The sequence below is a fragment of the Gobius niger genome, assembly GCF_951799975.1.
Source record: "Gobius niger genome assembly, chromosome: 18".
Taxonomy (NCBI): Eukaryota; Metazoa; Chordata; class Actinopteri; order Gobiiformes; family Gobiidae; genus Gobius; species Gobius niger.
In genome coordinates this window covers 12,815,965-12,831,078 of record NC_136869.1, presented here as the reverse complement: position 1 = coordinate 12,831,078, position 15,114 = coordinate 12,815,965, and the positions used below count along the sequence as shown (strand labels likewise).

Here is a 15,114-nt window from a genome sequence, read left to right as displayed (position 1 = left end):
TATAAGGAAATAATGTTTTATTGGAATGAAAATTAAGTGCAAATTGAGTAAAAAAAAACTCCCTCTACTGCCTTTGAATAACTTTACAAACTAGAGAACAGTCATTCCTACCATAACAGTTTCCTAGTTTATTCTAATTTGAAAGTAGGAGGTTGTCTCTTTGTTAAATAAAACTAGTGCTTTGGATCAGGCCTTTTCACATCATTGTATTAGTTTTATTTTAAGTTTTAGCAAAATTGCACTTCTTTTTATTCTTAGAAGCCTGCCTCAGCTTTTTTTGAGAATGTAGTCTTTCCAAATGGGGGTTTGAAGTATAAAACATACTCCAAACACCCATCTGGAAAGATTAAAGCATAAACTATAGTGGGCCACAAAAAACACCGTAGATTATTTTAGATAACACCCATGCACATAGCAAAACAATTTACCCAAATCGCCTGGTATGCAAAAATAAAAAAAGCACATCTTTTATAGAGGCTAATCTTGAAAACCCACATAGCCATGCTTGATATTGACCAGTGGATTTAGAAATCATTGTGTCGTTTATCTCCTATAGAGTTTTGTGCTCGCTCACTGTTGGGATGGCAACTCTAAAGGCCTGAGCTGGATTTTCGGCACATGTGGACACTGTCAATGCGCTGGTGGGCGTAATCACTAAGCTAGAGCATCCTGATAATATTGTCTGCATCTTCCTTAAAAAAAAATAAAAGGATGGGGTAAAAGGAGGCTTAAACTGAATGGGGACCTGGGATCTGATTCAGAGTTTAAAAAAACATAAAGGTTTTAAATATGGCTGGTGTCACTCTGTCTCTTCTTCTTCTTCTTCTTCTTCTTCTTCTTCTTCTTCTTCTTCTCCCCAAACCCACAGCTGGGCTCTATAAGCAGACCTGTTGTTGTTGTTGTCCTCCGCGGTCGTGGTGGAAACGCTGATCAGATTTGCCCGGGACTATCAGGATTGGGCCTGGATGTTTTCGTGCGCGCGTCTTGCCCACACTATAGCGTGCCGTTTCAAGAGAGCTCGCTGAGAGGAAATGAGGAATTAGCGATGGTAGGAGGAAGCCAGGAGCTTATTTTCCCAGCCTGTCTCTCTTTTTTTTCATTCACCCGTTGCTTTGTGAGGCTCGGTTTGGATTGAGACGGGGGGATTTGGGAAAGTCATGCACACTCTGGCAGACGGTGCAAAAAGTGGAGTTAATTAGTTTTTTTTTTTGGGAAAGAATATTTGTTGTAGTTAGCCTATGCAGGATTGGACATTTCTTTTGGATACCAGTTTTTTGATGGTGAAGCGAATCTGAATTTTACATTTAATCATACAATAGTTGACTGGGTTGTTTTAGTTGTTTGCTGAGGACATTTCACCTTTCACATCAAGTGTCAAATACTATAAAGGAGTTGAGAATTTAGAATAAAGATGGGTGGTACCAAAACAAGGTAAACTCCCTTCTCAGTTTGTATGTATTCAGCCTGCTGTTAAAATAGAGTTTGTTGCTGACGAAGTCGCTCAACACCAGGATTATACTGACAACTGAATGGCCTCTGCATGTTTTATTGTAAACTGTGACTCACGTTGAGCACAGTGTTGAGTATAGTTCACGCTATATCAATTTTGTGCATAAAGAACAGTGCGAAAAAAGACAGATCAAACTCACAATTCACTGAGTCCAGCTAATTCACTCCATGCCTGCTCCTCTCTGCCGATTCCCTCAGAAATCCACATCATCCAAATACAGCGAGGGTGAAACTTATTGTCGGCGTGCACAAATATCCTCCAGGATCCTCTCACAGCTCCTCCATGGCCGCATGTGTCTTTTCTGCCAGGTTGTTTATATTAGACATGTTTGTCGTTACTTTTATTCTGAAATCCACCGGATCCTCTTCCCTGGTGGATGCTTGACTTCCTGTTTGGTTTCTGTAATTTCCTGGGCTTGATCAGAAAGAACTGTGTCCCTCTGCGGGCGTCCGGCAAAAATAGACTTCTTGCAGATTTTTATCCGTGGGCCATAAACATTGATTTGAATGACTCTTGATTTTTTTGCGGAGGCTGCGCTGCAACCGTTAGTTTATTTGAGGTTAGGTGAAAGTTGAAACATCCTCAAAGTGACCCAAAAGATGAAGGATTAAGATCTTTTATCTTCTATTGTGTAACTGTGAAATGTCAAATTCAGATTTACTTCAAGATCAATAAATGGAAAGATCTCGGACGCGTTAGAAAACTCTTACACAAACAGCTTACACAAACATGTTACATGCAACATGGAAAAAATATGTTTTATTTCACTTCCTTCATTTGAGTGGACGTCTGGTAATATGTGCAATATTTGATATTGGATAAAGCACCAGCTTTTGTGTCCAGAAATGTGAAATTCCATGAAAGCCCTCGTTCATTACGGAAAGAAATCTCATTATTTAGCAGAAACACAAATCACAAGCTCAAACTTCATTTATTATATCACAGGGTAAGTTGTGAAGACTGAATATTTGATTGGGTATCTTATGTAGAACAACTTTATTATTATCAATTGCAACTATTATTACAATAAATGGCAGGATGTTGTATGTGGCTTTACTGACTGCCTCTCACACACAGAGTAAAGGACAGCCCCTCCAATATTGTACTTGCACACGCACACAAATGACTGTGTATGCGGGTCATTTCTCTTACAGTAAATGAAAAATATGAAATATCTCCAATATCCATAATCTGTAATATTATTCCATAAATTTGTGTCCTGGCTGTAGTCCCCATCATACCACAGGTGCATATCAAAAGCGCATTAGGGCCCGGGTGGGAGGGATACATGATTTATGTGTTAAAACAAGTCTGCTCTGTTCCCATTACAACTAATAAAAGGATAAAATATTTGCATTGGGTGATGGATGGAGTGGCCCGCACCTCACTGTCAGTTCATTTTTTAAGCAAACCCGCCACTCGCTGGGTAAATAAGAACGCATGTGTTTATTATCAGCCGCTAACCGCTAAGACTTTTAGCATCGCGCCTCACTTCATCACAAATTCACTCACTGTCAGATCGCACACTGCAGTGTCCTCCTCCACTTTGTGTTGGGTGCCAACCGACTTTATCACTCAAACATCTCCCTTTTAGGCATTTTTCTGTGTTCGACGGCTGAGGATGACAGTTAAATAAATGTGGGCAAATGCAGTTAATTAAAGTGAAAGGATTAAGGCGAGGATGTGGAGTAAGTGACTCCCCGAGGGCATCTGTTCTTTTTGCTACCTTTGTGTACACTCGTGCAATTGTAATAGCTTCACACCATTACGTCTTTTTGTTTCACAATAGGCCAGTGCTTCTCAAACGGCGGCCCCGGGACCACTCACAGCAGCCTACACAGATCTGGTGAAAACTAGAAAACATTGGCCGTAATGTTTTGGTGAAAGCTTGATTAAATGCATTGGTGACCTATTTATTCTGCATTATTTTTTGCTTTACTATACATATTACTTTTCTATACATTCAACTTAACAATGCTACTTGGAGAAACAAAACTTCAGTCAAAAATACTGAGCACTTGTTTGCGAATCAACTCTGCGCCCTCTATACCGGTATCATGCATTTAATACAGTTTGTATCCCGGGGCTTTTGTGTGTTCACCTGTGAGTCTGTAAACACTTGTTTCTATGTTTCCGCACATCTGTAGGTCTTACCTGCGCCCGCTCAGGTGGTACCCTCCATGGTCCTTGTTTTCGAGCTGGTTGCGCTCCCCGGACACGGCAGCCACGTTAGCTCGGTGCTGGGCTGGGGGGCATTTCCTGTCTGCGGCCCCAGCTTCAAGCTCATCCAGGGCAAGTGCGTGACTCTTGAAGATCTTATCACTTTATGAAAACTATTGCACATACTTTTAGTTTAAATGTCAGATGGAAATGGACTTAGACAAGTGCATTCATAAGTTGTACTTGTGTCTTTCTAGGTTTAAAACTCCTTTACTTAGAGGAGAGCCAGCTGGACACTTGGACCAGTTTGTGAAGATTGAATCATTGATCTCTTCTGAGCTTGACCACTGGCTGTGCAATCTGTATTTCCAGGTCAGTTTGAACAGCGTTTTATTCATCAGAAAAAGCTTTCATTGTCGATTTGTTTTTGTTTTTTGGGGTTTGTCATCTCTATTTGTTTACCCATTACTGATTAGAGCTGCTCTTTCAAACATCATTTTAGCTCTGGGTGCAGGGGTCAGATTTTAGGATTTTCTTTTGATAAAAGCTTTTATGGAGAAAATTAAAAATGCTCCCCAGAGACCAAACAAGAACCACATCTTCACCCAGCGTTGCCGGATATATTTGAGCTGATGCATTGATTAGATTAGTAAACATCTTAATTGAATTAAAATCCACAACAAAGCTCTGTCGAGGGCTCTATGAACACTGACATGCTGTTTGTGTTACTGCCTTTATCCTGCCCTTGACTTTTCCTCCAGACAACTTGAGCTGCTGTACACATAGATGTATAATCTCTATAATGTTGGTAGTCTAAATTGAATTATTTAATGCTATTATGAGGCTCTGTGACAAAGAGCTACTTAGAGCTGGTTATGCCTGCAGTTTGATCACTAACACCTGGGTGTAATTGCCCGCACATGTTGTGTTCCCATAAACAGTGACTGGATGGTGATGCAATGGAATACAAACATAACTGGCGGTGACATTAATATGCAGGGGTCATATTAATGTTTACTAAAGCCATGTGCAATCTGTGAACACACACGGAGAGATGCTGCTTTTTTGATGATGTGTTCAGGTGAAGGTGCTCCCCGCTGAAACGTGCGTGCCAGAGTGCTGTATCAACTTACCTCCATCAAGCGCACCTGCCCCGGCGCAAATACAGAGCCGCCCCGACCAGCCGTCCCGTCAGACAGGCTACGGCCAGTCCCACCTGTACTCTCCGCGCCACCTGCATGTCGGCCCGAGCCTGAGGTGGGTAAAGAAAATGATATTACAGAAAAAAATATTGGTTAGAGGTTAGAGTAGATTCATGTGTGACAAATTGTGAATAAAAGTAGAAGTAAAAAAGTATCATAAAACAGCTATATATCCATGGGTTTCAATCCAATGCTTTTCCTCACCAGAAACCCATGGATAGAAATAATAGTAGAGCATGCAAAACACACTAGCTTTTTTAATTACTTATAGGAAATACAGCTTGAACATGTAAATAAAACAACTCAATCATTATCACTCAATGCTCAAGAACTAGTACATAAGAAAAATGTATCTAACATGTCGATAAAACTGAAATGCTAATGAGTGTAACAAAGTACTTATACATGACTTACTTCTGGCCCCGTCTACAGAGCAGGGGAGACAGTGGTGGCCCCCTCTCACCAGGACTCCCCGCTCCTCCTGTCAGCTGACTCGGCGTGGTCCTCCTCGTCCTCACCAGGTAGGGGGTTCAATGTTCAGCACCCCCTGTCTATGGCGCAGTGGGGCGTAAATGTCACACCTAATGTCATCTGCCCTGGGACAACAAAGACTGGCAGGCCTTCCACTGAGGTGCTCGCTCGAGGGGTGGGCTGGGCTAAAATCATCTGGCAGATGCATCAAAGTAGGAATATTCTCCCTCTTTTTAATAAGTGAGATTTCAAAGAGTCATTCGGTTTGGCCATGGGACTGTAAATATTTGAGCGATGCTGATAGGGCTGTCTGATAGACCTGGCAATTCTTTGTTATCAAGCCAGCGATATTGTAATATGTTCATTGTTAATAAATCAATGTATCAGGGCAAAACAAACATAACACCTAACTTGGATTTAATTAACTGTATAATGGCAGTTAAACAATGCACTAAAAGAGCTAAAGCAATAACAATAGTGTTTGGAAAGCACTCGTAACAGTAGCATGGCCTTCGAATGACCTTTTGTGTTGGTAAGTTCATGCAAAGTTCAAATCAGGAAATGATATCGGATCATTTATTTTTTTTAAATCCGGGTCCATTTCCTTTTGGAGGTGTCAGCGTGTTTATGTTTCTGCCATGAGCTGTCACATGCCCTGTCGGACCCTGAGAAAGTGTGAGGCCAATGACACTTTTCCCCTTGTTGTGCAGTTCACACGAGGTCAGGCCGCATGTAGGGTTAACTAATTGTGTATTTAGATATTAACCCGTTTGAAAATAATCCTCGTACTACAAAGTAATGCTATATGTTGGCCCTTGTTGGAAATGAAAGACAGACTCATTTGGAACTGATCTACTCTGGTTGACCGGCCAGTGCCTTTGTTATTAATATATCCCCCATTTTTTCCCACTTTTCTCAGTTTTTTTTTTTTTTTTTTGCACGCACAGCTCATCTTTATTTAACAGTTCTCAAAAGTTTCTGGGGTGCGCAGCTTTAAACATCACAGAGGCTTTTTAATTACAAATGAGTTGTGACAGGTCTGCTGGGTAGCACCCTGGCCCATTTTAAGCGTGATGCCGGCTGACAGCTTGGCAGTGTTCTCCCAGCACCGAAACATGTGGAAGAAATTGGTCTTTTACATTTCACAGCTTGTCGCTTCCTCCGCCGGCTGACCTATAACCCCCCACCGAGATCCTAACGCCCACAAGGGAAGTGTCCCGGGCCGGTGCTGGGAGACGGAGCGAGAGAGAGAGGGAGGCAGTCACTATGGGAGATTTATGTTTTGGTGTGCAAAGGTAAAAAGGTACCTATAGGTCCCGTCAGCACACATGACTGCTTCAGAACCACTGTGCATACATTTTTTTTTTTTTTGGGGAAGCCAGGTGAGGCGGGTTGGCTTGGGAAATGAACCCGATCCTTGTGAAAAAAAATCCGCGGATCAAAAGGTGTCCCGCGCACAACACCTCACGCGCGCCGTTCTCTAAGCAAACCTGACATTTGGGCCGCATTTGCATACAGATCCGTTCACGTTGCATTAGCTCTGGAGTGAATTATGGCATTCCGATGTGGGGAGATTACGTCAAGGTTGAGGGAAAAACGGTCGGACGGACAACTTTAAACCCAGCCAAAAATGGAAATCCAATTCAGCGAGGAAAAGAAGAACAAATTATGCTCGCGTTCTGCAGCCTTCTGTCAAGTCTAGAGTTTGAGACATTTCCTTCCCATTTCATGGCCCTGCGCGTGTGATGTGTGCTGTGTGGAGATGACTTGCACTGTGCTCTATATGCTACAGCAGGATTTTCCCTTATTGTCTCTGAATAAGGACAAGTATACGGAGAGCCCTTGTCATCGCAGTAGCACAGTGGAGCCTGACGGAGCGACTGAAAGTTTGTATTCCTGAGGCCTTAAGTTAATTAATCCCTGTAGAAAAATCACAGTGCGCAGCGAGGTGTCAATTACAGAACACAATCTGACAGCCCAGTCCCAGACAATGACTGCAAGTTTCAATACGAACATGAGAATCTCAGATTTTTGGTACTTGAGTCTGACACATTTTGGGTAAAATAGTATTACTCACAAACTATAATCTAACTTTAAAAAAGAGACTCAAGATTTTATACTTATAATGTTCAATTTATTGTTTGAATTTAACTTTGCAACACAGTAAAAACATGGTAACACAATGGAAATAGCATTGAATAGCAAATAACATATTAACTGCATATGTAGGTTATTTACAGTCTCTACTGTGTTATAAGACAAGACTTATATTGGATACTATTTCCATATCACCATGCTATTACTGTGCAGTAAATTAAAGTAAAGTGCAGCCTTTTTTTTGCCAAATCATCACATGTTCTACGGACATATCAACCTGAAATAAACTTAATAACAACAAATGCATCAAACAGGTAAAGTTAAACACATAAACATCTGTAGCTTCCAAACACAAACAATAAATGTTAACATGTCATTAGTTACTTATAAGTAATTTATGGTGCATCCATCCATCCTTTTCTGCTTTATCTGGGGCAGCAGTTTAAGACAAGATGCCCTGACTTTCCAATCCATGTAACCAGGTAGTACAGCGGTTTGCACTCGTGCTTCACAGCTAGAAGGTCCGGGTTCGATTCCCACCTGGACGGGGCCTTTGCGAGTTTGCATGTTCTCCCCATGACGGCGTAGGTTTCCTCCGGATATTCTGGTTTCCCCTACCACAATAAAAACAACCAAAAAAGCATGTGCAATAGGTGATTCTGACCAGGGATCACCACATCTGGAGATGGGACCCTTTCAGGTCGTCCCAGCGGCGTTGAAGGATGGGTCAAATACAGAGGACAAATTTCGTTGTACAGTTGTTGTTGTTGTTGTATAATGACAAATAAAGCACCTCAACCTATCTCCAGCTCTCCCAGGAGGATCCCGAGGTTTTTCCCAGCTGAAAGACATAGTCCATCCAGTGCTTATTGCAGAGAAATTACACATTTATTATATTTTTAAAAACTAATTTGGTAGAAACACTTACTTTAATACAACTTAATTCACTTCTTATGCTCTTTTATGAGAAGTTATTATGAAGTGCTACTGTATGATGATTCTATTACAAATAATTATGTACATAACATTAGTCCATTGGTGTGCATTTGACTTTTTAGCATTGCAGATTAGCTGAAGGCACAATGGGTGAAGTGACCTTTCCCATTAACTGAACGATCCAGTTACTGTGGGTTTGTTTGAGCCCAAATGACTCATTAGATTAGCGTCTTGCTCTGTGATCAGTGCCTTCAGTGAATCACTACCACCACAGATGATTTTTGAAATAACTATTAACATTTCATTAAAAACTACACATCTCAGCATGCAACCCCTAAAGTAAAGTCCTGCTCGGATTCACACACGCCTCACTGTGAAGATGTGGTCCCTTCAGGCTGGTCCCGGTCATCATCGGAGTCCCAGACCACAATGTTACATCAGCGCTCTCAATCAGTCGCACTGTGCCTCTGCTGATTGTAACATGGCATTAGCCCTAGTCACAAATGGGCTTTTTAACTACGTCCAGAGATACAATACAATAACACAATGACTACTGCGGTCAGAGGAGCCTTGAGGACAGAATGAGGTAGCTCAATGCATGCTTTGAACGTAATGGCAAATCTGACAATAAGATAGTGACTTAGAAGAAAGCTATGTGCTTATTTAAATGATTTAATAGTGTCTGGTTTGGCAGCCAATACAGGATCAGTCAAACATCTCAAATTCTGTCATGGAAACTACATGTACAGTAACAAAGATTTGCAGGTGAGTGAAGCCTAAGCCCAGCAAACGTGGCTGAAGCTGCTGTACCAAGATTACTCCTGTTTTGTTTTGATACAAGGGGGATGTAGATAGGGCTGTCACGATGGTTCAATAAACGACAGATAAATGATCAATTTTTTGGCTCGATATTTATCGTATGTACATTTAGTAGCATTCCCCCCATTTTTTTCTTTGTAAAACTTTGATTTCTAACTGAAGCAAATTAGTTACATTATTTCATGTTTATTGCAGCTTGCCTGGTATTTTAGGACATGCACTTTTAGAACAAAGGTTTGCTGTCATTTTTATGTCTGAGAGTTGACTGTATCGTTAGAGGCAATAATATCATTTATCGCGATACTTTCCTGCCTCAATATATCGAACTTCAAATTCGTTATCGTGACAAGCCTAGATGTGGAGTTTATACTGTTAGCTGTGGCCCCAAAATATCTGCAAATAGAGGGCTCATAGTGTATTATTTATTTGAAATATCAAATTACATCAATAAAGTCTACTACGTTGATACAGATGGACAATTACTTCAAGAAATGCTCATTCTTCTCCTCAGAGCCAGGACTGTCAATATAAGTGATCATCCTGGATGTCTGAGTATCCCATTTAACCTAAAAATACTACTTGAAATTACAAAAAAAGTTAAAAAAAAAAAAAAGTATAATAATTGCATTACTTAAGATTAATTGTGGAACTGTCAATATCACACTGGTTCTAGTAATTGCTCTTATGCCGTAATTTGTGTAAAATGACACCCAATTTGTTGATTGTAATAACAACTCAAGGGAGTGGTCTCTGGGGTAATCTGCGAGGCAATGACCCTTGACCCTTGTGTAACTTTGGACCAGCGATCAAGTGATTAGAAGCCTAGGTGGGCAAGAAGAAGCCGACACGTTGGTCTGGTCGTATCGCAGCGCTAACCCGGTGATTAGGTCCTGACAAGCGCTTACAACCCTCCGGCCCTTTCTATTTCCCTTGTCCTTTCGTGGTCCGCTCATTTAAATTTCTCCCCTGAAAATGTTTGCATGCAAGTGTCTCCACATTGTTTTTCTCCGAGCCGATGCGTGTGGGTGCGTGTAGATGCAGGGATGAGTCCTGTGTGTGCTCCGGTCTGTACACAGCTCAGAGCAAAGGGGATATAGCGGGGAGTTTGTTGTTGGCCTTGAGAGTCCACAGAGGCTGCCGCTGTGGCACATCCAGCTCTCGCAGTTCACGGACGTAGCCCTCAGCTGTCGAAGCTGTCGACGCTGCCTCCGCACTCATTCTGGTCCCAGCTTCATCGTATCGGACCCAGTATATGTTCACATGTGTGTTTGCGTTGTCTAAACAAAATATGTGAAGGATGACAAAGAGATGATGGTCTATATGGCTATTTGTGAATCTGTATTGATTTCAATGGATATTAGGCAAACAAGCCGTAATAAACTCCCATATTTACTTTTTATAACTTTGTGATGAAAACATATGGAATTGTCCATTTTAAAAAGAACAATTCGGATTTGACTAGCTCCTTCAAAAAACGTTGGGTCAATATGAAAAATAGAGATAGAAGTAATATAAACTGAAAGGAAAATTACAATTTAAAGCAGTACTAAGTAACTCATGCCCCTAGGGGCCATCAGCGCCACTGCAGGTGTCGTAGCATGTTAAGGTTTTTTACTCATTAACTGTCCGTTAGAGGAGATAATACTATGACAGAAAAGACAAAGGGAGAGAGGGATATTGTACATCCAATTACACAATGGAGATAATTTTGTTCACTCAAACTTGGCTGCAAATACTGTTTAAGTAGTGCTAGCCCGCAGTTAGCTTTGCCCGATAGCCTGTTAGCTTCTTCTTCGTGATTCCATTAGTGTGTATTGGGACCTCCGGGTCAGAGCAGGGAAACCTGCAAGCGTGGTTTCCTGGCCAGAGACACCAGAGAGAGATGAAAGACCCCCCCAATCCTCCTATCAACACTTGTATTACCCCCAGAGGGACTACGGACGGGATTTATTATAGTAAACAAGTTACTTACTACTGCTTTAATACAAAAACAGTGATCCAATATTGCATTTTCTCATGTTGTGGAGCCCCAATATTACATAATCATCTGCTAATAACAATGAGCGAAGAAAGCTTTAATGCATTTGTGTTGTGGAACCTTAAAAGCTCTTCCAAAATCTGCCGTTATGTAATGCAGTCAGTGTGCAAAAGTATGAATTATTTTAACTCGAAGGGAACAAACATAATGTGATTAGCCTGTTACTGTAGGCACTCCAAATGTTTACTACAGTGTAATTAAAAACTTCATCTGCGTTTGGGTGAAGTCTGATTCAGGCTCATGTAAAAATAGTCGTGTGCCGTAGTACATCAAGGCTGTCAGAAGGATTTGAGCTGTGGCGCCTATGTTTAAGCCATTATTGCAGATATATTTAATGCCACAGCTAGAAGAAAATTCTATCATCTTTATGTTTTATGATATAGATGTGGCTGGTTCCACAGGGGAAAGTTTCACATAGCGAGATTTTTACACGTATCAAGCTAAGGTTTACTTAATTACAACCTCCAGGCAATGCAGGGGCCCTTTTTTAAATTCTGTGAATGTTAATATGCTAAATAATGCAGATCTTCGACTCTTCAAGCATGAGACACACATCTGGTGGCTTACCATTTAAATTACAGCAAAAAAAAGGAGGGAGATGGAAGGAGAGAAGCAAGTCTGGGAGAAAAAAAGAAAGAATACACAATAAAAAGTAATTTACTAAGAGGAGTAAAATATTTGAGGCTAAGTCAGTTCAGCTTGAATAATACATTTATTTTTTCCCAAATTGACACAGTTTAATGTCCACTTGCTTTATGTGTTTTATGTCACCACAATATCTTGCTCTTTTAACAACAAGCTCTATTGCTGGATTCATAATTATTTCATTATTTTGTGTTCCAGGAAAGAATTTGTCCTCTGGAGCCATCTCGGGGAATATGGCTGACAAAAGTGACCTAAGCGGAGAGAAAGCTGATGGTGCGACCCATTATAAGGTACAGCAGCCTCTTCCCATGCTCCTCCTGCACTCCACACACCTGCCTGAGCTATTAACAGAGATTTGTCAAAATACATTTCACACTAACAGGTATTTTTCAGCCTTCAAAGACAGTTTTCATCTTCTTGACAAGCCAAAGCAGCTGAATTCTGTGAAATCAGCAATGCCAGCCCTCCTCCTCTTTTCTTTTTGCCGCTCAAAACACGCCTCTCCCTGCGCTACAGAGGACTTTAGCTAAATGAATCAAAGTGTGCATGTTGCTGCCACACTTTGAAGTGGTAATTGCAGAATGACTGTGTGTGCTGATCTGGCACTGCTGCACTGGTCCACTCCTGCCATTGTGTCTCCACTGAGGCCTTTTGTTGTTATTGTTGTTAAAAGTCGACAACATGTACAACATTCAGCATCTATCTCGAACAAGCACACACCAAACCCTGTGCTTCCCCATGAGCTTTACCCAGTCTAACCTCCCGCTGAACCAGGACTGCCGTTAATCACCAATGACCTGTTCAAATGTGTTTGCTAATGTGAGCTTTTATTATACAGTTGCCTCTGTAGATTTTGTGTTCCTCCTTCTGGTCTTATCTGAAAAGCTCCCTAACTCAGTCAGATGTAGTTCTGTAGGAGGCAGTTGTCTAATGATTAAGTGGAGTGATCTCCAACCTGCCCCAGCCTGTGAGCGCGGGGATCAGATTTCAGCCCTTCAACCTGCAGTGCAGCCCTAATTAAAATGAATTTTCTCCAGGCGACCACTTTGCCCACAGGGCAGCAGTCCAGCTATATACGGAATTCACTCTTAAGGTATTGCATTAAATTTATTGTGGGGAGACACTAGAGAACATTGTGCCTTATATATCCCCAGCATTTCTCTCGTGCTTTGTTTCCTTCTCCCTTCCACCTTTTTATTGTGATCATCACTCTGGAATCCCTGCTTGCTTTGGCAAAGATTGCCCTGTGAAAACGGATGGAGGTTTTATAGGGCCCTGCCTATTTACTACTTCCTGGGCCTAGTTTATCTGAGAGGAGGAGGGAGATGGAGGAAGACATGAAAAAGAGAAATAGGGAAAGGTAAAGCGAGTCAGAGAAGGCAGCTCACTCCAATGGTAGATCTCATTAACATACATCAGCGAGTATTTCACAAGTTGCAGCAGAAAGGCACTAAGCCCACCCAAGGGCGACACAGGCAGGTCTGACAGGCCAGGAACAGCCAGCCGTTAACATGTTGGCGGCTTAACAAATAATATGTGCTCCCAAGTACCTCAGTGAAATATTTAAAGCGCCACTTTCCTAACTGCATTTGACTGTGTTTATGACGATGACAGTAAATGACTCGTATGGAGAAAACATTGCCAGCTGCTCAACTATCACATATTTAACAGTGGCAGCGTCACTGTACACGCTTCCCAGATGAACCCCGGCTGAATGATGGCGTGCCGTATGCGATTTCGCCGTCATTCTTGTCTCGTGTCAATTGAGGCGAGGCTGAGATATAGGAGAGGCTCCAAAGTGCCAGGCATACTGTCACTGTCACCGTGTGCATCCCCCAAGATAAATTCACGGGCCTGTTTCCTGCTTTGATTACAAATGACATCCGCATGTGTTCTCCCCGACTCCTGCTCCTCACAGAAGAAGCCAATCAAGAAGACAAATAGCACGAGACCCAGCACGAGCGGCAGCAGCGCAGCGCCTCGGCAGGCTCACAAACACAAGAGGCTCTCCATGGATGAGATGGAGGAGTATACTTTGTCCCTACAGTAAGTCTCTCCACTCATTATCCTGCCCTCACTCTCACTCGCGAAGAGGCAAACGTGGGCAACTACTGGTGTCTGTGCTGGCAGACTGCTACAAGCAAACAAAATGTTCCGAGAAACGCAACTCAACATAAAATCCATGTCTATTGTCAAGTCCTTTACAATAAGACACACAAATTCCACACGACGAAAACATGCCAAAACTATATTGTGAAAAAATAGCGCACTGAGAGTTCCTCCGTAAAATTATATGGTTTTAAATAAAGCTAACACTGTACAGGCACACATGCGGTTTAGTTGTTTCCTATTTGGCAGGTCAATAAAAAAAACAAAAACTTTTTTTTCATCTTGTTTCCCTACTCCATATGGCTCACAGCGAGTGATTTTAATGAGAAAACAAGTTTGAAAATAATACAAACAAAGCGCTGATTTCAACACACCTTGGTCAATTGTGTTAAAAGCTCAAAGGTGCACGGTGTATTGTCATATAGAACACCAAAACAGGCTACAAGCAAAAAGAGCTTATTTCTACAAAAAGTCCCCCCCCCAAAAAAGGTATTTGTTTTGTATGAGCCTCAGCTAAATTAAGGGGAGGGGATTACCACATAGGACTATAGACTAGGGGGTACAGAGGCAGAAAATACAGTCTCTCCCCTGAGATTTCAAAGTACCCACATTTCCTCATTTCGGGGAGTTGGTAATTTATAGCTTTGGGTCACATATTAAACAAGATCAGAGCCTGGTCCCCGACATCTTGTGAACGTATACTGGGGGAATTCAAATGATTACCAGCGTATCCTGCCAACAAATGACGACACAAGGACTATCTGCAGGGAGAGCAAACACAAGAACGGCAAGCACAAAGGGACACAATTAAATGGTTTTGCACAATTATATTCATAGCACTGCTCAGTTATACCTCTAAGCAGTGGCAGGGCTATGCGTGATGAGTGACAGTTGTCGGGATTGGGTCTGTAGCTGGTTCCCTGATGTCGGCAAAGGGATGCACTTATTGATTTCATCTTTACAAACAGTATCTCTTAAAGCTCAAGGCTGTCTATTCTGCCTCACCTAATCAGGACATTAGAGAGATAGGCGGCTCGGCTTAAACACCAACATTTAAAGATGTCTCAAAGTCATGCCCTTCATTTTCTTTTCTTTTTGGCCATGTTTTAGTCTTGTGATAGTGAAAA

At 41.7% G+C, this 15,114-nt stretch overlaps 1 protein-coding gene across 1 annotated transcript in view; it reads left to right on the top strand.

Annotated features, from left to right (window-relative positions):
• Nucleotides 1-15,114, top strand: part of ofcc1 (orofacial cleft 1 candidate 1) — a gene marked incomplete at its 5' end in the record, with an annotated part of 67,262 nt that overhangs the window by 9,282 nt on the left and 42,866 nt on the right. The window contains 6 exons of the mRNA XM_079576257.1: nucleotides 3,658-3,806; nucleotides 3,928-4,042; nucleotides 4,752-4,927; nucleotides 5,305-5,393; nucleotides 12,077-12,168; nucleotides 13,797-13,924. Coding sequence (XP_079432383.1) covers nucleotides 3,658-3,806; nucleotides 3,928-4,042; nucleotides 4,752-4,927; nucleotides 5,305-5,393; nucleotides 12,077-12,168; nucleotides 13,797-13,924 — 749 coding nt within the window. The remainder of the gene's footprint in view (nucleotides 1-3,657; nucleotides 3,807-3,927; nucleotides 4,043-4,751; nucleotides 4,928-5,304; nucleotides 5,394-12,076; nucleotides 12,169-13,796; nucleotides 13,925-15,114) is intronic.